The following is a 23,726-nucleotide window of genomic DNA, read 5'->3' as shown; positions in this document are numbered from 1 at the left end:
TAGACCAATGAGCGTTTAGCCAGCAGTGGGCGTGTTTTGGCGACAGACATGCCTCAAGTGGCACCTGTAGTACTCTACGGACAATTCTACAGAGAGGGCAATTGTTTCCAGTCAAGAGAGGAACGCCAGATGATACTTAAGCACATAACAAAAGCTTCTCCAAATTATAGCTGGACGACCAACCAAACCTCGTGGCTTTTCTCTGACAGGGACTGTCGATATCTTATGTTATACATTTTTCTTGTTCACTTCAAGCCATAAGTCCACCCAGGTGTTGATAAACCACTTAACCTGGAGAGCGGGGAATCACGGTTGCCGTGCGTAAACTCTTCGTCGCGCTCGGCACTGATGGCGGCGACCAAGCGAGCTGGGCGACAGCGCGAACAGCTTCCACACTGCTACTACGAAGGATTTCTGGAAAAAAGGTCATTCGAAGACAAGGTATAAAGATGTTGCTACATTGTGTAGTAGTAATTCAATACACTAGGGTCAGACAGACTTCCTGTGTCGATTAAGATACCACGAAATAATCAAATATACTTACTGTAGCATGTTTGCACAGATCCATATGGCTGTGTGCTTACAAACTAAACGTCCGAACACTTCCTACCCAGTTACGCTTACACACAGGTATGCTAGCTAGCTAATTAGCACAGGTGTGTTTTCCGTTAACATGGATATGTTCCTGTGGGACCTGACCACACAACTGAACAGTAGTCCGGGTGCGACCACTAGGGCCTGCCTTGTTAGGGGTGGGTATAACCTTTGGAACGTTTCAACAGGAATCTGTTCCAAAAACGGAATCAAGCCACCTAGAAAAGCAGCTACCGAAAAGGCATCAACTCACCATGTAGCTTTTTCTTAAATGTTTGTCCGTAGGGAACGAGGACAGAGATGTTTCGGAATAAACGTGGTGAGTGAAAAACAGAATGAAATAACCCACTCCCTACCGACAATGGACCTGATCGGACAGCTCAGAGCTTCTGCTCTTTTCAGTCCATAAAACAAATGGATTGGTGGAAGGAGGGTGTGGTCAAGCAAGGCATCCCGAGGCTAAATGTACTAAGGTTTACTGGTAATATATAACTTTTTGTATGCGTTGCTTGTTGTCAAGCTAGTTATTGTAATGGAGCAGGGCTCGACCTTCTAGCCCGAAGTCCAGCAGTCGATATCCACGTGTATAAACCCATGGTCGTTATATTATATACGAAGTTTTTGGAACATATTCCTGTTGGAACGTTCCAGAAAGGAAACCCACCCCCCTGTTAACGTTCAAAACAAGCGTCCAGGCTCTTAACAAAACAAGACTGTGTAATGGCCAAAGCCATCGATCATGTGACAGCATTCATTCCTATGTGAAGAGTTAATATAGCATTTTGAAGTCTGTTAAAATGGCTTGTCATTGGCTGCGTTTACACAGGCAGACCAATTCTGATATTGTTTACACTAATTGGTCTTTTGACCATTCAAATCAGGTATTTTTCAGAGCTGGTCTGTTGCTTCACAGTCCCCTACTGTTCCATAAAGGTGTATTTTATCTGGGGGGGGGGGGGGTTAAATAACATTTTACAGCTTGCATGAGTTACTTGATGTGGAATAGAGTTCCATGTAGTCATGGCTGTATGTAGTACTGTGTACCTCCCATAGTCTGTTCTGGACTGTGAAGAGACCTCTGGTGGCATGTCTTGTGGGGTGTACATGGGTGTTTGTGTTGTGCCAGTAGTTCAAATAGACAGCTCGGTGCATTCAACATGTCAATACCTCTCACACAAAAATAAGTAGTGATGAAATCAATCTCTCCTCCACTTTGAGCCAAGAGAGATTGACATGTCTTGTATTAATGTTATCTCTCTGTGTACATCTAAGAGCCAGCTATGCTGCCCTGTTCTTAGCCAATTTAAATTTTCCTAAGTCCCTCTGTGGCACCTGACCACACAACTGAACAGTAGTCTGGGTGCGACCACTAGGGCCACTAGAGCAGCACATTATTATGGACCGACTTCTCCCCATCTCTTAGCTACTGTTTTATCAATATGTTTTGACCATGACAGTTTTACAATCCAGTACTAAAAGAAGTTTAGTCACCGCAACTTGCTCAATTTCCACATTATTCATTACAATATTTAGTTGAGGTTTAGTGACTGATTTGTCCCAAATACAATGCTTTTAGTTGAAATATTTTGGGCTAACTTATTCCTTGCCACCCATTCTGAAAGCAACTGCAGCTTTTTAAGTGTTGCAGTCATTTCGGTCGCTGTAGTAGTTTACATGTATAGTGTTGAGTCTAGAGGTCCACCGATTTATGATTTTTTCAACACCGATACCGATTAACGCCGATACCAATTATTGGAGGACCAAAAAAAGCCGATAACGATTAATCGGACAATTTTTTTGTATTTTATTATTTATTTGTAATAATGACAATTACAACAATACTGAATGAACACTTTTAACTTAACACATCAATAAAATCAATTTAGCCTCAAAGAAATAATGAAACATGTTCAATTTGGTTTAAATAATGTAAAAACAAAGTGTTGGAAAAGAAAGTAAAAGTGCAATATGTGCCATGTAAAAAAAGCTAACTTTTAAGTTCCTTGCTCAGAACATGAAAGCTGGTGGTTCCTTTTAACATGAGTCTTCAATATTCTCAGGTAAGAAGTTTTAAGTTGTAGTTATTATAGGACTATTTCTCTCAATACCACTTGTAATTCATATACCTTTGACTATTTGATGTTCTTATTGGCACTTTAGTATTGCCCGTGTAACAGTATAGCTTCTGCCCCTCTCCTCGTCCCTACCTGGGCTCGAACTAGGAACACATCGACAACAGCCACCCTCGAAGCATCGTTACCCATCGCTCCACAAAAGCCGCTGCCCTTGCAGAGCAAGGGGAACAACTACTTCAAGGTCTCTGAGCGAGTTACGTCACCGATTGAAATGCTAGTAGTGCGCACCACGCGAACTAGCTAGCCATTTGACATCGGTTACACCACCCTAATCTTGGGAGTTGATAGGCTTGAAGTCATAAACAGCTCAATGTTTGAAGCACGGGGAATAGCTGCTGGCAAATGCACATAAGTGCTGTTTGAATGAATGCTTACGAGCCTGCTGCTGCCTACCACCGCTCAGACTGCTCTATCAGATATCAAATCATAGACTTAATTATAACATAATACACAGAAATACATTAATATGGTCAAATTCGGAAACTATCATTTCGAAAACAAAGTTTATTCTTTCAGTGAAATACGGAACCGTTCCGTATTTTATCTAACGGGCGGCATCCATAAGTCTAAATATTCCTGTTACATTGTACAACCTTCAATGTTATGTCATAATTACGTAAAATTCTGGCAAATTAGTTCGCAACGAGCCAGGCGGCCCAAACTGTTGCATATACCCTGACTCTGCGTGCAGTTAACGCAAGAGAAATGACACAATTTCCCTACTTTAATATTGCCTGCTAACCTGGATTTCTTTTAACTAAATATGCAGGTTTAAAAAAATATGCCTCTGTGTATTGATTTTAAGAAAAGCATTGATGTATATGGTTAGGTACATTCGTGCAACGATTGTGTTTTTTTCGCAAATGCGCTTTTATTTAAGTCATCACCCATTTGGCGAAGTTGGTCTTCACACAGTTCGCAACGAGCTAGGCGGCCCAAACTGCTGCATATAGCCTGACTCTGCACAGAACGCAAGAGAAGTGACACAATTTCTCTAGTTAAAAGAAGTTAATGTTAGCAGGCAATATTAACTAAATATGCAGGTTTAAAAATATATACGTGTGTATTGATTTTAAGAAAGGCGTTGATGTTTATGGTTAGGTACACTGGTGCAACAACAGCTAATTTTTTTCGCGAATGCGCTTGTTAATTAGCCGTTTGGTGAAGTAGGCTATGATTCAATGATAAATGAACAGGCACCGCATCGATTATATGCAACGCAGGACAAGCTAGATAACTACACATGGTTGATGATATTACTAGTTTAACTAGTGATTATGTTAAGGTTGATTGTTTTTATAAGATACGTTTAATGCTACCTAGCCCCTTACCTTGGCTCCTTGCTGCACTCGCATAACAGGTAGTCAGCCTGCCACGCAATCTCCTCGTGGAGTGCTATGTAATCGGCCGTGATCGGTGTCCAAAAATGCAGATTACCGATTGTTATCGACACTTGAAATCGGAACGAACGAATCGGCCATTCCGATTAATCGGTCGACCTCTAGTTGAGTCATCCACATACATAGACACACTGGCTTTACTCCAAGCCAGTGGCGTGTTAGTAACTATTGAAAAGAGTAAGGTGCCTCGACAGCTGCCCTGGGGAATTCCTGATTCTACCTGGATTATGTTTGAGGCTTCCATTAAAGAACACCCTCTGTGTTCTGTTACAGGTAACTGTTTATCCACAATATAGCAGGGGGTGTAAAGCCATAACACATACATTTTTCCAGCAGCAGACTATGATCGATAATGTCAAAAGCCGCACTGAAGTCTAACAAAACAGCCCCCACAATCTTTTTAGCATCAATTTCTCTCAGCCAATCAGTATTTTATGTAACTGCTGTGCTTGTTGAATGTCATTCCCTATAAGCACGCTGAAAGTTTGTCAGTTTGTTTACTGTAAAATAGTATTGAATTTGGTCAAACACACATACCCGCTGGATGAGGAGGGCTAGGAGTGTATTGCCCGCTAGGGCTGGGCGGTATAGCATATTTTACAATCTAGCGGTATTGATGCACGGACCGGTTTGGGTTTTTACTTCACCTTCTATAATGGTATTTTAATGTTTGGTTTGTTAAATGTGATACGTCTGCGTAATGTCCATTTGTATAGTTTACTCCACTACTTGAGTCATCTCTTTTTCTCTTTCGAGAGAGAGAGAGAGACCTAGTCCCACCCCGTCACTCAAACGCATTTGTTGTCGCTTGACCACAAGACCCTTTCGTGTATGACAACTATGTTGTTTCCACTTTGATCTAATAGAAATCCACAAGCTTTCTATAATTTCAATATTAGTTTGTTTCTTACATCTTTAATTTCCGTCACCAAGATTGCATAGCAGTCAGACGTCCTTTGTCCTCGTCTTGTCGTGTCATACATACACATATATATATATATATATATATATATATATATATATATATATATATATATACATACATACATACGCACAGTGGGGCAAAAAAGTATTTAGTCAGCCACCAATTGTGCAAGTTCTAACACTTAAAAAGATGAGAGGCCTGTAATTTTCATCATAGGTACACTTCAACTATGACAGACAAAATGAGGGGGAAAAATCCAGAAAATCACATTGTAGGATTTTTTAAAATGAATTTATTTGCACATTATGGTGGAAAATAAGTATTTGGTCAATAACAAAAGTTTATCTCAAATACTTTGTTATATACCCTTTGTTGGCAATGACAGAGGTCAAACGTTTTCTGTAAGTCTTCACAAGGTTTTCACACACTGTTGCTGGTATTTTGGCCCATTCCTCCATGCAGATCTCCTCTAGAGCAGTGATGTTTTGGGGCTGTTGCTGGGCAACACGGACTTTCAACTCCCTCCAAAGATTTTCTCTGGGGTTGAGGTCTGGAGACTGGCTAGGCCACTCCAGGACCTTGAAATGCTTCTTACAAAGCCATTCCTTCATTGCCTGGGCGGTGTGTTTGGGATCATTGTCATGCTGAAAGACCAGCCACGTTTCATCTTCAATGCCCTTGCTGATGGAAGGAGGTTTTCACTCAATCTCACGATACATGGCCCAATTCAATCTTTCCTTTATACGGATCAGTCATCCTGGTCCCTTTGCAGGAACAACAGCCCCAAAGCATGATGTTTCCACCCCCATGCTTCGCAGTAGGTATGGTGTTATTTTGATGCAACTCAGCATTCTTTGTCCTCCAAACACGACGAGTTGAGTTTTTAACCAAAAAGTTATATTTTGGTTTCATCTGACCATATGACATTCTCCCAATCTTCTTCTGGATCATCCAAATGCTCTCTAGCAAACTTCAGACGGGCCTGGACATGTACTGGCTTAAGCAGGGGGACACGTCTGGCACTGCAGGATTTGAGTCCCTGGCGGCGTAGTGTGTTACTGATGGTAGGCTTTGTTACTTTGGTCCCAGCTCTCTGCAGGTCATTCACTAGGTCCCCCCGTGTGGTTCTGGGATATTTGCTCACCGTTCTTGTGATCATTTTGACCCCACGGGGTGAGATCTTGTGTGGAGCCCCAGATCAAGGGAGATTATCAGTGGTCTTGTATGTCTTCCATTTCCTAATAATTGCTCCCACAGTTGATTTCTTCAAACCAAGCTGCTTACCTATTGCAGATTCAGTCTTCCCAGCCTGGTGCAGGTCTACAATTTTGTTTCTGGTGTCCTTTGACAGCTCTTTGGTCTTGGCTATAGTGGAGTTTGGAGTGTGACTGTTTGAAGTTGTGGACAGGTGTCTTTTTATACTGATAACAAGTTCAAACAGGTGCCATTAATACAGGTAACGAGTGGAGGACAGAGGATCCTCTTAAAAAAGAAGTTACAGGTCTGTGAGAGCCAGAAATCTTGTTTGTAGGTGACCAAATGCTTATTTTCCACCATATTTTGCAAATAAATTCATAAAAAATCCTACAATGTGATTTTCTGGATTTTTTTCTCATTTTGTCTGTCTTAGTTGAAGTGTACCTATGATGCAAATTACAGGCCTCATCTTTTTAAGTTGGAGAACTTGCACAATTGGTGGCTGATTAAATACTTTTTCCCCCACTGTATATGTATTTGCAACTTTCTTCACATACCTTTTTATATTTGTTTTTCCATAAACTCAACTTCAAAACACTCTCCTGCAACCCGCCTCACCAATTTATATGAAAAATATATATATTTATTATTTACCTCATCTGTAATCCTCCATGGAAGCTAACCAGAAGCTAGTTAGCTTTTTTACTGGCTAATCGTTAGTATTCAGCTAACCACGGTTTGTGGTCATCAGCTATCCTTTAGCTCAAATCTATCGCCAGTTTGTACGGCGCGGCTTGGACCGGAACATACCGGACCTATTTTTCTCTCCATGTCCCCGGATTTCAACCGAAAGCTCTGGACATTTATACCTGGATCTCGCAGCTAGCTAGCTGCTATCCGTGTGACTATCGGCTTACGTCGGTCCCGGAGCAAACATCAATTATTCCAGAGCTAGCCAGCTAAAGAGTTCCATCAGCCACTCCTGGGCTACAATCACTCATCCGGACCCGTTTTACTGCCAACGTGGAGCCCCACCGGGCCTTCACAACTGGACTATCAACGTTATCTGCCCGAGGGAGTTATCCAGCTGGCTCCTCCATCGCGATGTTACCTGAACGCCCATCTGCGGCCCGCTAATCGTTAGCTGTCTTATCGGCTGCTATCTGAATAGATCTATCGGACAATTTTTTTTCCCCACCCTTTTTTCTTGGGCCTCTATAACTATCTTTTTTTTTTTTTTTTGCGAATTGGATTGATCCCCTCTACCACACGGAACCCCACTAATCCTACCGACGGAAACGCACGAGGTGGCTAAAAACAGACCTCCATCCTATGCTAGCTTGCTACCGATGGCCCGGCTAGCTGTCTGAATCGCCGTGACCCCAACCAACCTCACTGGACCCTTTTTGATCACTCGACTAAGCATGCCTCTCCTTTAATGTCAATATGCCTTGTCCATTGCTGTTCTGGTTAGTGTTTATTGGCTTATTTCACTGTAGAGCCTCTAGTCCTGCTCACTATACCTTATCCAACCTATTAGTTCCACCACCCACACATGCAATGACATCTCCTGGTTTCAATGATGTTTCTAGAGATAATATCTCTCTCATCATCACTCAATACCTAGGTTTACCTCCACTGTATTCACATCCTACCATACCTTTGTCTGTATATTATACCTTGAAGCTATTTCATCGCTCCAGAAACCTCCTTTTACTCTGTTCTAGACAACCAATTCTCATTGCTTTTAGCTGTACCCTTATCCTACTCTTCCTCTGGTGATGTAGAGGTGAATCCAGGCCCTGCAGTGCCTAGCTCCACTCCTATTCCCCAGGCGCTCTCTTTTGATGACTTCTGTAACCGTAATAGCCTTGGTTTCATGCATGTTAACATTAGAAGCCTCCTCCCTAAGTTTGTTTTATTCACTGCTTTAGCACACTCTGCCAACCCGGATGTTCTAGCTGTGTTTGAATCTTGGCTTAGGAAGACCACCAAAAATTCTGAAATGTTCATCCCTAACTACAACATTTTCAGACAAGATATAAATGCCAAAGTGGGCAGTGTTGCAATCTACTGCAAAGATAGCCTGCAGAGTTCTGTCCTACTATCCAGGTCTGTACGCAAACAATTTGAAATTCTACTTTTAAAAATCCACCTCTCTAAAAATGTCTCTCACTGTTGCCGCCTGCTATAGACCCCCCTCTGCCCCCAGCTGTGCTCTGGACACCATATGTGAACTGATTGCCCCCCATCTATCTTCAGAGCTCGTGCTGCTGGGCGACCTAAACCGGAACATGCTTAACACCCCAGCCATCCTACAATCTAAGCTTGATGCCCTCAATCAATTATCAATGAACCTACCAGGTACCTCCCCAAAGCCGTAAACACGGGCACCCTCATAGATATCATCCTAACCAACTTGCCCTCTAAATACACCTCTGCTGTCTTCAACCAAGATCTCAGCGATCATTGCCTGCATCCGTAATGGGTCAGCGGTCAAACGACCTCCACTCATCACTGTCAAACGCTCCCTGAAACACTTCAGTGAGCAGGCCTTTCTAATCGACCTGGCCGGGGTATCCTGGAATGATATTGATCTCATCCCGTCAGTAGAGGATGCCTGGTTATTTTTTTAAATGCCTTCCCTAACCATCTTAAATAAGCATGCCCCATTCAAGAAATGTAGAACCAGATATAGCCCTTGGTTCTCCCCAGACCTGACTGCCCTTAACCAACACAAAAACATCCTATGGCGTTCTGCATTAGCATCGAACAGCCCCCGTGATATGCAGCTTTTCAGGGAAGCTAGAAACCAATATACACAGGCAGTTAGAAAAGCCAAGGCTAGCTTTTTCAAGCAGAAATTTGCTTCCTGTAACACTAACTCAAAAAAGTTCTGGGACACTAAAGTCCATGGAGAATAAGAACACCTCCTCCGAGCTGCCCACTGCACTGAAGATGGGAAACACTGTCACCACTGATAAATCCACTATAATTGAGAATTTCAATAAGCATTTTTCTAGGGCTGGCCATGCTTCCCACCTGGCTACCCCTACCCCGGTCAACAGCACTGCACCCCCCACAGCAACTTGCCCAAGCCTTCCCCATTTCTCCTTCTCCCAAATCCAGTCAGCTGATGTTCTGAAAGAGCTGCAAAATCTGTACCCCTACAAATCAGCCGGGCTAGTCAATCTGGACCCTTTCTAAAATTATCTGCCGAAATTGTTGCCACCCCTATTACTAGCCTGTTCAACCTCTCTTTCATGTCGTCTGAGATTCCCAAAGATTGGAAAGCAGCTGCGGTCATCCCCCTCTTCAAAGGGGGGGACACTCTTGACCCCAACTGCTACAGACCTATATCTATTCTACCCTGCCCTTTTAAGGTCTTCGAAAGCCAAGTCAACAAACAGATTACCGACCATTTAGAATCTCACCATACCCTCTCTGCTATGCAGAACTGGTCATGGGTGCACCTCAGCCACGCTTAAGGTCCTAAATGATCTCTTAAGAGCCATCGATAAGAAACATTACTGTGCAGCCGTATTCATTGATCTGGCCAAGGCTTTCAACTCTGTCAATCACCACATCCTCATCGGCAGACTCGACAGCCTTGGTTTCTCACATGATTGCCTCGCCTGGTTCACCAACTACTTCTCTGAAAGAGTTCAGTGTGTCAAATCGGAGGGCCTGTTGTCCGGACCTCTGGCAGTCTCTATGGGGGTGACACAGGGTTCAATTCTTGGACCGACTCTCTTCTCTGTATACATCAAAGATGTCGCTCTTGCTGCTGGTGAGTCTCTGATCCACCTCTACGCAGACGACCCCATTCTGTACTTCTGGCCCTTCTTTGGACACTGTGTTAACAACCCTCCAGGCAAGCTTCAATGCCATACAACTCTCCTTCCGTGGCCTCCAATTGCTCTTAAACAACTACTAACAACTACAAATACCTAGGTGTCTGGTTAGACTGTAAACTCTCCTTCCAGACTCACATTAAGCATCTCCAATCCAAAATTAAATCTAGAATTGTCTTCCTATATCGCAACAAAGCATCCTTCACTCATGCTGCCAAACATACCCTCGTAAAACTGACCATCCTACCGATCCTTGACTTCGGCGATGTCATTTACAGAATAGCCTCCAATACCCTACTCAACAAATTGGATGCAGTCTATCACAGTGCCATCCGTTTTGTCACCAAAGCCCCATATACTACCTACCATTGCGACCTGTACGCTCTCGTTGGCTGGCCCTCGCTTCATACTCGTCGCCAAACCCACTGGCTCCATGCCATCTACAAGACACTGCTAGGTAAAGTCCCCCCTTATCTCAGCTCGCTGGTCACCATTGCATCACCCACCTGTAGCACGCGCTCCAGCAGGTATATCTCTCTGGTCACCCCCAAAACCAATTATTTCTTTGGCCGCCTCTCCTTCCAGTTCTCTGCTGCCAATGACTGGAACGAATTACAAAAATCTCTGAAACTGTAAACACTCATCTCCCTCACTAGCTTTAAGCACCAGCTGTCAGAGCAGCTCACGGATTACTGCACCTGTACATAGATGGGCTATAATTGAACCCAAACAACTGCCTCTTTCCCTACTGTATTTATTTTATTTATTTATTTATTTTGCTCCTTTGCATCCCATTATTTTTATTTCTACTTTGCACATTCTTCCACTGCAAATCTACCATTCCAGTGTTTTTACTTGCTATATTGTATTTACTTTGCCACCATGGCCTTTTTTTTTTGCCTTTACCTCCCTTATCATACCTCATTTGCTCACATCGTATATAGACTTGTTTCTACTGTATTATTGACTGTATGCTTGTTTTACTCCATGTGTAACTCTGTGTTGTATGTGTCGAACTGCTTTGCTTTATCTTGGCCAGGTCGCAATTGTAAATGAGAACTTGTTCTCAACTTGCCTACCTGGTTAAATAAAGGTGAAATATTTTTTTTGTTGTTGACTGGGGAAGGGCTGATCCAGATGAGTGATTTACATCTCACTAATGTGTGGAATGAGCCTGGGCCTCTACTTAAGCAAGCTGGAAACTCCCTGGAGTTTCCTGTAATATTTCCTATCGTCATGGTACACACAAACTTGCATGTAGAGATGTTGGGCAATTCCACGGTTACGACATTGCACTGGTACTTAGATTTTTCACTTAAAATGTATGCCAAACAAAAAACATTGATTTAAAAGTTTAACAAACCATGGAACTCTATGCTAGTGATGGGGGAGGGGGAATAAATAGTTAGATATAAAAATATTATTTTTGATATATTGTATCGCTTTGACTCACAATATTATTTTAGCGCTAGTTGGCTTTACTTGCACCAAAACTCCAGTATTTTTGCTTCATAGCTTGTTCTCAACTTTTAGAAATCCAATTTTGTTTTCAGGACCTTTATTTCCATGACTGATCGAAACTTGTTTTCTCGTGTCCCGCAGCAGATATATGGTGAGCAACATGTTTAGAACAACGAATCGCAGTAAAATCACTATCAAATCGCAATACATATATAATCATGAGAATTGCAATACATATCATATTGGCACCTAAGTATTGTGATATTGTATCGCGAGGTCCCTGGCAATTCCCAGCCCTGCTCTGCACAAGGACTAATTTTAACTTTAATTTTAATTAAAACACAACAATATCCATGTGAGCCAAATGGCTGACAATTTAATTTGTTTTATGGGACAATTCAATTTGGGTTGTCTTGTGCGATCAACGTTTGTTGTCTGGATTCCCCTGAAGTCTTTGCACCAACAATTTAATCCCCTTAACATTTTTAAGCCATATTTTGAGACATTGTCTAAATGTTTGAGATAGTTACCCAGGAATATTCTGCATGCCCAGAAATGTCTGCATGCCGGCTCTAGTATGTGTGCAATGGGTGGAACACATTATAACACATATAACACATTGGAACACATATAAATGGTTTCTGGTAAATAGGGTGTTTTTTTGGACTTTGTTCTCTCTGAAGGAGCCAAGGGATGTCAGAGACAGAACTGGTTAGACTACTTATTGCCACAAGGCATTACGTTTGGAGCAGGCTGGTGTGACAGATTAGATGGACAGGTCTTTATTATTATAATTGTCTTTGCTGTATTGTCCGATTAGAGCAATGGGCTGGGCTTCAGACATGACTGGACAGTGTTGGGGTTCTAATAATGGCATCCTGTGATATGTGGTTGTTTTCCCAATCTGTCATTCAGCCTGTTTTGTTCTGTTTACTACCAGAGTCGTTCCATTTCATTTCAGCAAGCGATGTTACCCACCATCTCAGATTGTTATGAAATTGTTTCTGTAGTTAGAAACAAGTAAGATTGTTTCAGGAATGCCATTCTTTTGTTGACATTTTCTCTGAGAAATTAAGCTAATTGATTGCATCCAAATTGGCCCTTTTTAATTAATAAGATTCAGATAATATTAAATATAGTACCAAACATCTGAAATGGACCAAACATCTTCCTACCAATGAAACATTTGTGAGGAATCCCCCAAAATGGTCAAAAGCCATCCACGGTGTGGTCATCTTCATAATTCAAGCCAGTCCTGTCACATGTTAGGCTTGATGGGAACTAGACACGGTCAGTCAGTTCAACAGGATTTACATGAATTACACTGGGAGAACGATTTTCAACGATAATATAATGTGCCACTTTGTGTAGACTGGTGACTCAAATGACACGACTCATTACACATAACTATACTGACAAACGGGAATTCATTATCTATAGTTCATCTCATGCACTATTCTTGTAAATCTTTATGGTGTCATACAACGTGTCATAGCCATTGTCTGTCTTCCACCACCTCTCTCTGTCTTTCTAGGCATCTCGGCGACTATGGACATGCTTGTGTGGAAACATTCTTTTCTTCTACAACAACACCAATGACAATTATGTGAGTTAACTGGAAGTAATGGGCAAGAGAAGGGGCCTACGATGGGACAAGTGGGACATCAGATGGAGGAAAGCTCAGTGGTCGATGTATTGAGGTGGTGGCCACTCCCATTTGTCACTGCATACTCATTTGTGTGTGTTTTCAACAGTATGTGGAGAAACTAGAGCTTCGTAGCCCCATCTCCTTGACTGATGACTGCAATCGGGACAGAAACCTGGAGGCAGCCAGACTCATCCTGCGTATGGAGGATGGGGAGATCAAAATCACTGTAAGGACATGGATGACTATTTTCCTTTTTGTTTTGCATTACTATTGTTTAATTAATGGTTTAATGGGTTTTTTCCTTCACTCTACAGGCCCCAAGTCTAGAGGCTCGAGAACTATGGAAAGGTTTCATCTACTCTGTAGTTGAGGTTAGTGAAACATGATACAGCTAATTCACTATCATACCACATATGGCTCAGTAGGCTAGTTTTCCTGGTAATATCTGGTCAGTAAACTGAGAATAATTTATTTTTATCTCGTGGTTCAAGCCCTGCTTATCTCCAGTCTTGGCAGGGATTATAAGAACACTTATCAAGTCAGTTATGTTTTATGCCCCCTTTTCGCCCCAATTTTGTGATATCCAATCACGATCTTGTCTCATCGTTTGCAACTCCCCTAACGTGCTCGGGAGAGGTGAAGGTCGAGTTATGCATCCTAAGCCACGCTTCTTAACACTCTCACGTAACCAGGAAGCCAGCTGCACCAATGTGTCGGATGAAACGGTGTTCAACTGACGACCCAAGTCAGCCTGCAGGCGCCTGGCCCGCCACAAGGAGTCGCTGGAGCGTGATGAGCCAAGTAAAGCCCCCCCCGGCCAAACTCAACCCGGACGACACTGGGCCAATTGTGCGCCGCCCTATGGGACTCCCAGTCACGGCCGGTTGTGACACCGCCTGGGATCGAACCCCAGGCTGTAGTGACGCTCTAACACTGCGATACAGTGCCTTAAAGTGCTGCGTCACTCGGGAGGCCCCAAATCACACTTTTATGATTGCACATTTTTAATTAAGCCTGATCTTTCTCTTTCCTACCCTATTTTTTAACTTTCGTCTTGGCTCGCTTCCCATCTCTCAAGCTGTCTGTCTCACTGGCATGCACAGACAGTATAATATCATGCCATATATTTATTGGTGTTATATAATTATCTGTCTGTGGGGAATTTGATGAAACTGCATTGGTAACAATGGCATAATGGCACACAGCTTAGTCAATATTGCCTCAAACATTTCCAGTGTTTCATGGCCTTTGGTCTAAATGATGGTAAATACTCCTTGTGTCTCTCCCTCCAGCTGTCAGTGCCAAGCTCACTCAACCTGCTGCCAGGCCAGATCCACATGATGAGAGAGACGGTAGAGACCGAGAGGGAGAGACTAAAGACCCTGTCCCCTACCCCTGCGGCATCATCCAGCTCCAACCTTTACCTCAGCCTCATAGGGGACATGCCTGCGTGAGTGCCCTATATATACATTAGAAATCTAGGGGACAAAGGTGCTGGTAGCCGGAGGTTTACACTGGGCTGTTTACTGGTGTCTGGCTAGCTCTGTTTGCCCAATTTTCTTCTACTGTTCAGATGTGTTATATGTGGATGTTCTATGTGCAGGTGTTTTCAGCCCGTGTCTCGTACAGAGGCAGAGATGACTTTGGAGAGACACTCTGACTGTGGGAACCTGCTGATTCGGCCTAGCAGGGATGGCGCCTCATTGGCTGTCACCACTCGACAGGACCTCAATGGGTACACTCCCCCATTCCCCTCAATTCCTGACAGTGTTGTCTACAGTTCAATCAAAGAAAATACACGTCACGTGATAGTTTGATTAATAGTCCATGAAAGCAACACATGCTGAATCAAGTGAAGGAAAGCCCGTACTTATTTGTTCATGTGACAGATTTCTTCTAATTAATTAATGTGTCACTCATTGATACTCTCTCTTCTGGCAGGTCTGTGTTCAGACACTATCGAGTGACCAGGAAACATGACGGAGGATACGCCATCGATGTAGATACTCCAGTGAGTGTTTCAAACGGATTCCTGAGTCATTATTCCTGCTTCCTCGTTGCTGAATACACCTGCTTGTCCACTGCCACACACAACACTTTAAACACAGTACTTTAAATAGTTTTTTTTAGTTGTATAAACAAACAGATTATTTTATTTTAAAGTTATTTTCTTTATGGCAGTTCACTATTTCACTTTTCCTCATTCTAAACCTACGAATGGGAATTCTCATTATGACCCTGGAGAGGTATTGAGCCTCAGGTTAACCCAATGTGAAGGAGTGATAAGGAAGACATTGATGAAATATTCTGCAGGTAGTCACAGGATAACAAACCATAAGATTGTCTTTGCCTGCCCCTGTTTTCTCCTGGAAAAACAGACAAATCAATCACTGTGATAATACATCTTACCTTTATTGGTGCTTTTTGATGTTGTGACCTGCATAATGCCTTAGTTCTGCTTTAGCCAATCTCACTTTTCTCTGATTTCTGGCACAGTGCGTGGTAAATGTTTCATATTGACAGTCTGGGCCAAATTGACAGTGGGCCATAAATGGGCCATATTGACAGTCTTTTCAGCTGTTTCACTGTATTTCCAGTATGAGGTGGTGTGTGCAGAATGTTAATGATGGTTCTGCCTGTAGATCTTCTGTGCCACACTGCATGATGTCATAAACTGTCTGGTGGACAAGACTAATGGAACTCTGACACCCTTCATTATGGAAGGACCGTACGAAGAGCGCATCAGTAAGATGGAGCACATAGCACTTACTACTGCTCTCTTTCATTCGCTCTTACATTCTCTTTTACATTCTCCCTGTTTTCCCCTCTGTGTTTCTGTTCATTGTCCATCATGAGTTCAGTATAGCTCTGGCTTATTGGTCATGGTCAACATTCATGCCCTCTGTCTCCCTAGCATTTTTTCAGGCAAATGAGGAGAATGGAGAGAGTCTGCAGTGTGTCCCCAGTACTCCCATGCCCCCTGTGCCAGTCCCTGCTCTACCTCCCAAACCAGGTATACATACCTACCTTACTGGGACCTCCTTGACCCTGTTAACAAACACACCTACACCTTTACAATGTCGCCAAATGCACTTGACCACTTATAGCTCTCATTCATATTAGGAATTAGAGGTAGTTCCCACTAACACATTTTTTTTAGACAAGACAGATAGTCCATTTGCGTCATGTAGACGCTATCTGGCGTAAGACCATGGGAAAGGATCTTCTTGTCAACTTCTATCTCAGATCTTCTTGTCAACTTCTATCTCAAGCTTCAAATGATCTATGTTTTGCCTTAGTAATGAACAGATTCAATGAATTATGCTGAAGAAGAGGTAAAATGAATATTGTGTTTTAATCCCAGGTCCAAGAGGGCGTGTACCAACTCCAGAGCCTGAGTCAGATACAAGAGTGTGCCTTGACCTCAATGATACCCGTGAGTACTATCCTTTGTCCCGCTCCCCTCTGTCTTCAAACGCACTTCAAGTATTATTTAATTTCCAAGTATGATTTAATTTCTCACCCTCTGTTGCTATTCTTGTCTGTGTGCTTTTCCAGAGAAAGAAAAGAAAGACACTACTTTGCAGCCTGCTCACCTCTCTCAGACTCCTCCCACACGCTTTCGTCTGCCAAGTGAGTCCCACTCTCTTAAAACTCTGGTACCGTACTAATCTAACAACTTCAGACCAAGGTTATTGTAGTAAACAAAAAATGAAATTGGAAAAAATACTTTTTTGTAAACTGCAGTGGTGGAAATAGTACCCAATTGTCATACTTGAGTAAAAGTAAAGATGCCTTAATTAATAGAAAAAGTGAAAGTCACCCAGCAAAATCCTACTTGAGTAAAAGTACATTTAAAAAAGGGCTTTAAATATACTTAAGTATCAAAAGTATAAATAATTTCAAATTTCTTCAATTAAAGACTGTACCATTTTTCTTTTTTATATACGGATAGCCAGAGGCACTTTACAAACAAAGCATGTGTTCAGTGAGTCTGCCAGATCAGAGGCAGTAGGGATGACCGGGGGATGTTCTCTTGATAAGTGTGTGAATTAGACCATTTTCCTGTCCTGCTAAGCGTTCAAAATGTAATGTGTACTTTTGGGTGTCCGTATAAATGTATGGACTGAAAAGTACATAATTTTCTTTTGGAATAAAGTAAAAAATAGTAAAGTACAGAATCAAAGTAACTACTGAAGTACTTTACACCACTGGTAAACTGAAATCAAATTAAAACATTTTGTAAAACTATACTGAAACTTATCTTTGACTATAAAATAAAAACCATCACAAATTGCTGCTCAAACAAATAAAGGGAACACTTAAACAACACTATGTAACTCCAAGTCAATCACACTTCTGTGAAATCAAACTGTCCACTTAGGAAGCAACACTGATTGACAATAAATGTCACATGCTGTTGTGCAAATGGAATAGACAACATGTGGAAATTATAGGCAATTAGCAAGACACCCCCAATAAAGGAGTGGTTCTGCAGGTGATGACCACAGACCCCTTCTCAGTTCCTATGCTTACTGGCTGATGTTTTGGTCACTTTTGAATGCTGGCGGTGCTTTCACTCTAGTGGTAGCATGAGACGGAGTCTACACCCCACACAAGTGACTCAGGTAGTGCAGCTCATCCAGGATGGCTGTGGCAAGGTTTGCTGTGTCTGTCAGTGTAGTGTCCAGAGCATGGAGGCGCTACCAGGAGACAGGCCAGTACATCAGGAGACGTGGAGGAGGCCGTAGGAGGGCAACAACCCAGCAGCAGGACCGCTACCTCCACCTTTGTGCAAGGAGGAGCAGTGCCAGAGCCCTGCAAAATGACCTCCAGCAGGCCACAAATATGCATGTGTCTGCTCAAACGGTCAGAAACAGACTCCATGAGGGTGGTATGAGGGCCCGACGTCCACAGGTGGGGGTTGTGCTTACAGCCCAACACCGTGCAGGACGTTTGGCATTTGCCAGAGAACACCAAGATTGGCAAATTCGCCACTGGTGCCCTGTGCTCTTCACAGATGAAAGCAGGTTCACACTGAGCACATGTGACAGACGTGACAGTGTCTGGAGACGCCGTGGAGAACGTTCTGCTGCCTGAAACATCCTCCAGCATGACCGGTTTGGTGGTGGGTCAGTCATGGTATGGGGTGGCATTTCTTTGGGGGGGGCGCACAGCCCTCCATGTGCTCGCCAGAGGTAGCCTGACTGCCATTAGGTACCGAGATGAGATCCTCAGACCCCATGTGAGTCCATATGCTGGTGCGGTTGGCCCTGGGTTCCTCCTAATGCAAGACAATGCTAGACCTCATGTGGCTGGAATGTGTCAGCAGTTCCTGCAAGAGGAAGGCATTGATGCTATGGACTGGCCCGCCCGTTCCCCAGACCTGAATCCAATTGAGCACATCTGGGACATCATGTCTCGCTCCATCCACCAACGCCACGCTGCACCACAGACTGTCCAGGAGTTGGCAGATGCTTTAGTCCAGGTCTGGGAGGAGATCCCTCAGGAGACCATCCGTCACCTCATCAGGAGCATGCCCAGGCGTTGTACGGAGGTCATATAGGCACGTGGAGGCCACACTCACTACTGAGCCTCATTTTGACTTGTTTTAAGGACATTACATCAAGGTTGGATCAGCCTGTAGTGTGGTTTTCCACTTTAATTTTGAGTGTGACTCCAAATCCAGACCTTCATGGGTTGATAAATTTGATTTCCATTGATCGTTTTTGTGATTTTTGTTGTCAGCACATTCAACTATTTAAAGAAAAAAGTATTTAATGAGAATATTTCATTCATTCAGATCTAGGATGTGTTATTTTAGTGTTCCCTTTATTTTTTTTGAGCAGTGTATATTTTTGAATTTTTTGGCAAATCAAATTGGGTTTTCAAGCTTTGTCATTTGGTTTTTGAGCTTCTGATTCTGGCAGGTAAATGCTGCCAGTAGATGGCAATGTTTCAAATAAGCCTAGCTTGTGTATCACTCACTAACTATCACCAGAGAAGATGAGGCGAAGCGAGAGGATTACGTCTGCCCAAAATCTTTCCCTGCAAGATAAGCAGACGTGTTTGCATGGAGGTGTATGAGTGTCAAATTACTTGAGGCTTATTTAGTTAAATAGAGTAATGTTTAGGTTGTTACGTCCTTTGAGGAAAAACTACTTATTTCTAACTGTTCACATGCGTATCTGCCCTCTCATTGGCTAGAATGATCCCACCCGATCTCATCTCCATCTTTGAGGACATGCATTTTCATTGTTAGAGCGGTTACTTGAGCTATTATATTGACAAGATGTTCATCTTTGCTATCACTATCGAACAACAGGAAAGAAATGTGAAGCAGTGTCTGTAAAGAAAGCAATACACCCTCTTTTTTTCTGATCAGGGCCACTCTGGTCTGCTTATTGCCCCCCCACCCCACTGAGGGTGTTCCCCAGAGCTAAACATCTCGCTAGCTATTTTTTTCTGGTTGGGGCGTGGCCACTCCAGTCTGCTCACTGCCCCTGCCCCAACCAGAAAAAAATAGCTAGCGAGATATTTCCTAATTCCTTTTTTTTTCTGGTTGGGGTGGGGGCAGTGGCCACGCCCCAACCAGAAAAACTTGCCAGTGAGATGTTTCGCAATGAGCAGAGAATGGTTGTCCCCCTGCTCAGATGGTGCATGCATCGACAAACTATAGGCCAAGGCTCTCCATCCTTGTTCCTGGAGAGCTACCTTGCTGTAGGTTTTCACTTCAACCCCAGTTGTAACTAACCCGATTTGTCTTATCAACCAGCTAATTATTAGATTCAGCTGCGCTTGGGGCATAAATTTATAGGACAGAAGCTCTCCAGGAACAGGGTTGGAGAGCCCTGCTATAGGCCTACAACACATATATGGTCCTAGCCTCCCATGCATAGGCTACTTTCTGTCTCTAGCACTGAAACTAAATATAGAAATGTTTTTATCAAACTGAAACTAAATAAAAACTAGTAAATCTGAAAACTAACTGAATATACTGGACTTGCTAAATGTACAGTAGCCCTTATCTAGCTAAACACTCATTCAAATAACTCTGAGAAGTAGGGTGCCTTTTTTGGAAATTTACTTGAATCAGTGTGAAACTGCCATAAACACAAAAGTACATGTTTTCAGTAGTATAGTAGTACAGTAGTATAGAGCACAGAATGTCTTCCACAATAACTGTACGAAATAAGGAATAAGAGTACTCAATCTAGAGCCGAATATAAAATAAAATGGCTAGAATGCAACTCAATGCTTGATATTGCTCAGCTAGGTGTCCCTAGGGAGAAATAGTGTTGAAGCTAATGCAAAGTAGCTAACAGCGAACTCCATTTTCATGTTTCGGTAAAATAGTAATTATGTGAAACATTTGTCATGTGTTAATAAACAAATGTACTTGCAGACATTTTCATACAAAGCTTATAAAGGATGTTTAAGGATTGTAACTACTGTCACATTTTACACGTTGCTTCACTTCTGAAACTGCTTTCTGTCACATGACACAAACAGGTTAATTCTACACTGCTGCATTTAAACTGCCTCTAGGGGGCGCTAAACAACTAACATGTCCAGAACACTGAATTTTGAAATAAACGAATAGAAATGAAGACAAATATATAAAATCACAACTATAATAACCTTGCCTCAGCCATTAACTGAAAAATATTGAATGAACTATGTACTTGAAACACGTAGAGGAGCAAGGTTTTGAAACATTGTGTTTTATGTTTTAGTGATGCCCCGTCAGACCCCCCATTTGCCCCATCAAACATCTCTGCCAAGTGAAGTGCTGCTCAGCTCTGGTGAGCAGCCTATTTTCTTGCCTTCTGCGGTCTTGCAAAGACAATTTTTTTTAAACATTGTTTTCGCGGTCTTAGTAGATACAGTGGATTTGGAAAGTATTCAGACCCCTTGACCTCTTCCACATTTTGTTACGTTAATTAAAGACTTATTATAAAATGGTTTAAATATTTGTCTCCCCTCATAAATCTACACACAATACCCCATAATACCAAAGTGAAACGTTTTTATTAAATGTTTGCAAATGTATTGAAAAGGAAAAACAGAAGTTTCAGACCCTTTGCTATGAAACTTGAAATTGAGTTCCGGTGCATCCTGTTTCTATTGATCATCCTTGATGTTTTTACAACTTGATTGGAGTACACCTGTGGTCAGGTCAATTGATTAGACATGATTTGGAAAGGCACACACCAGTCTATATAAGGTCCCATAGTTGACCATGCATGTCAGAGCAATAACCAAGCCATGAGGCCGAATAAATTGTCCTTAGAGCTCCAAGACAGGATTGTGTCGAGGCACAGATCTGGGGAAGGGTACCAAAACATTTCTGCAGCATTGAAGGTCCCCAAGAACAAGTTCCCCGAAGAAGTTTGGAACCACCAAGACTCTTCCTAGAGCTGGCCACCCAGCCAAACTGAGCAATCGGGGGAGAAGGGCCTTGGTCAGGGAAGTGAACAAGAACCCTATGGTCACTCTGACAGAGTTCCTCTGTGGAGAGGGGAGAACCTTCCAGAAGGAGGACAATCTCTGTAGCACTCCAGCAATCAGGCCTATATTGTAGTGGCCAGACAGAAGCCCTCCTCAATAATTAGGCACATAACCGCCCGCTTGGAGTTTGCCATAAGGCACCTATAGACACTCAGACCATGAGAAACCATATTCTCTGGCCTGATTTAAACCAAGATTAAACTATTTGGCCTGAATGCCAAGCGTCACGTCTGGCACCATCCCTACGGTGAAGCGTGGTTGCAGCATCCTGCTGTGGATATGTTTTTCAGCTGCAGGGATTGGGAGACTAGTCAGGATCAAGGGAAAGATGAATGGAGCAAAGTACAGAGACCCTTGATGAAAATCTGCTCAGTACCTCAGACTGGGGCCAAGGTTTTACCTTCCAACAGGACAATGACCCTAAGCACACAGCCAAGACAACGCAGGAGTGGTTTCGGGACATGTCCTTGAGTGTCCCAGCCAGAGCGCGGACTTGAAACCAATCGAACACCTCTAGAGAGACCTGAAAGATAGCTGTACAGCGACACTCCCCATCCAACCTGACAGAGCTTGAGAGGATCTGCAGAGTAGAAATGGGAGAAACTCTCCAAATACAGGTGTGCCAAGCTTGTAGCGTCATACCCAAGAAGACTCAAGGCTATAATCGCTGCCAAAGGTACTTCAACAAAGTACTGAGTGAAGGGTCTGAATACTAATGTAAATGTTACCTATTTTGTATACATTTGCAAAAATGTCAACCTGTTTTTGCTTTGTCATTATGAGGTATTGTGTGTAGATTGATGAGGGGCGAAACTATTTAAGCAATTTTAGAATAAGGCTGAAATGTAACCATGTGGAAAAAGTCAAGGGGTCTAAATACTTTCCGAATGCACTGCATCTCATTTTATAAGGCAGTCGACATGCATTTTTTTTAAAAATACCTATCATGGCACCTTGAGGTGTTTTTGTCTTGTGTGTTTATTTTTTAGGCTATCCACTGAATCTTCCCTTTGGGAATCAGTCAATGAAATTGTTTTCCCTTGTGTTGTAGGACCTGAGAGGAAGGCCCTGATGCCACCACTGGTGCCTTCTGTTCGTACACCTCGTACCTCCCACTCGACCTCCACAGATACCCCTGACATCACTGTGACTTCTGTCCCACCACATGCTGTGGCTCAGAGTAGGTCAACCATTTTGATTCTATTTCCTTTTTTACTATCTTGTCATTTAGAGTTCCATCCGTCTTGAATATGATTTAGAGAGGTAATCGCTCAGGGAACTTGTTGCGTATGTATTGTTGAAATGTAGATAAAACCATTCCAGAGTTAAATGCTTGTTTCTTGACTCTCTTGTTCCTTTCAGCCATATCTGAGGAGCTCAAGTTGAAGTTGGAGAAGAGGCGGGCGCAATAACAGTAACCTCTCCTGACAGCTTAGTCAACCAGCAAGTGGAAAAGCCTGCTACAGCAATGGCTTCACGACAAAATGGGGACACTCAACATGTCACTTTCTCTGGTAGACAGAGACATGGACCGTGTTTCCCTCTGTCAGACTCTGCCTCTGGGCTACTCTGGCCGCCTCCTCCCCTGGGCCGGGTGCCTGGGTCTCTCCCTGTTCCTTCTCAGCTGGGCTGTGTATGCTCAGACTCTCTAAGATGAATGCCTTATCGATTGCTCCTTCCTGTATTGCTTCATCCAAACCAGACAATAGCAAATTTAACAGACTGTAAATCGGCATTTAATTGTCACATTCGCACCACGGTTGTTTTGTATATTTGCACATTTTTTGTATTAAATATAATCCAATAGACCTACAGTATCAATTCTAAACCTGTCAGTGTTTTTGTTTCTTTGTGGTTTTGACATGCTAAGGTATTCTATATTTATATTGATATCGCTATACATTTGTCTCAATTCTACAACAGACTTTTGTCAAAGGCAATGAAGCCAATGTCTCCTGAATGAAATAAAAGGAATCACTGGTATTGTATCCTGTGTCTATT

At 42.7% G+C, this 23,726-nt stretch overlaps 1 protein-coding gene across 2 annotated transcripts; it reads left to right on the top strand.

The window, feature by feature from the left end:
• Positions 1-68: 68 nt before the first annotated feature.
• Positions 69-23,713, top strand: LOC110524344 (signal-transducing adaptor protein 1). 2 transcript variants are annotated; one of them, XM_021603902.3, is made up of 14 exons: positions 69-441; positions 13,101-13,172; positions 13,321-13,440; positions 13,529-13,585; positions 14,507-14,664; positions 14,818-14,949; positions 15,156-15,225; positions 15,857-15,959; positions 16,129-16,227; positions 16,579-16,650; positions 16,773-16,847; positions 20,951-21,019; positions 22,777-22,905; positions 23,088-23,713. In XM_021603902.3, exons 1-14 carry the CDS (start codon positions 349-351, stop codon positions 23,135-23,137), a joined length of 1,299 nt encoding a protein of 432 aa, XP_021459577.3. In that variant the 5' UTR covers positions 69-348; the 3' UTR covers positions 23,138-23,713. The 2 variants fall into 2 exon arrangements, with proteins under 2 accessions (XP_021459577.3, XP_021459579.3); XM_021603904.3 differs by lacking the exon at positions 69-441 and adding an exon at positions 749-913.
• The last annotated feature ends 13 nt before the right edge of the window (positions 23,714-23,726 follow it).

Source organism: Oncorhynchus mykiss, chromosome 5, assembly GCF_057628025.1.
Source record: "Oncorhynchus mykiss isolate SJ-2025 chromosome 5, ASM5762802v1, whole genome shotgun sequence".
Lineage (NCBI taxonomy): Eukaryota > Metazoa > Chordata > Actinopteri > Salmoniformes > Salmonidae > Oncorhynchus > Oncorhynchus mykiss.
This window is presented reverse-complemented; position numbering and strand designations above follow the sequence as displayed.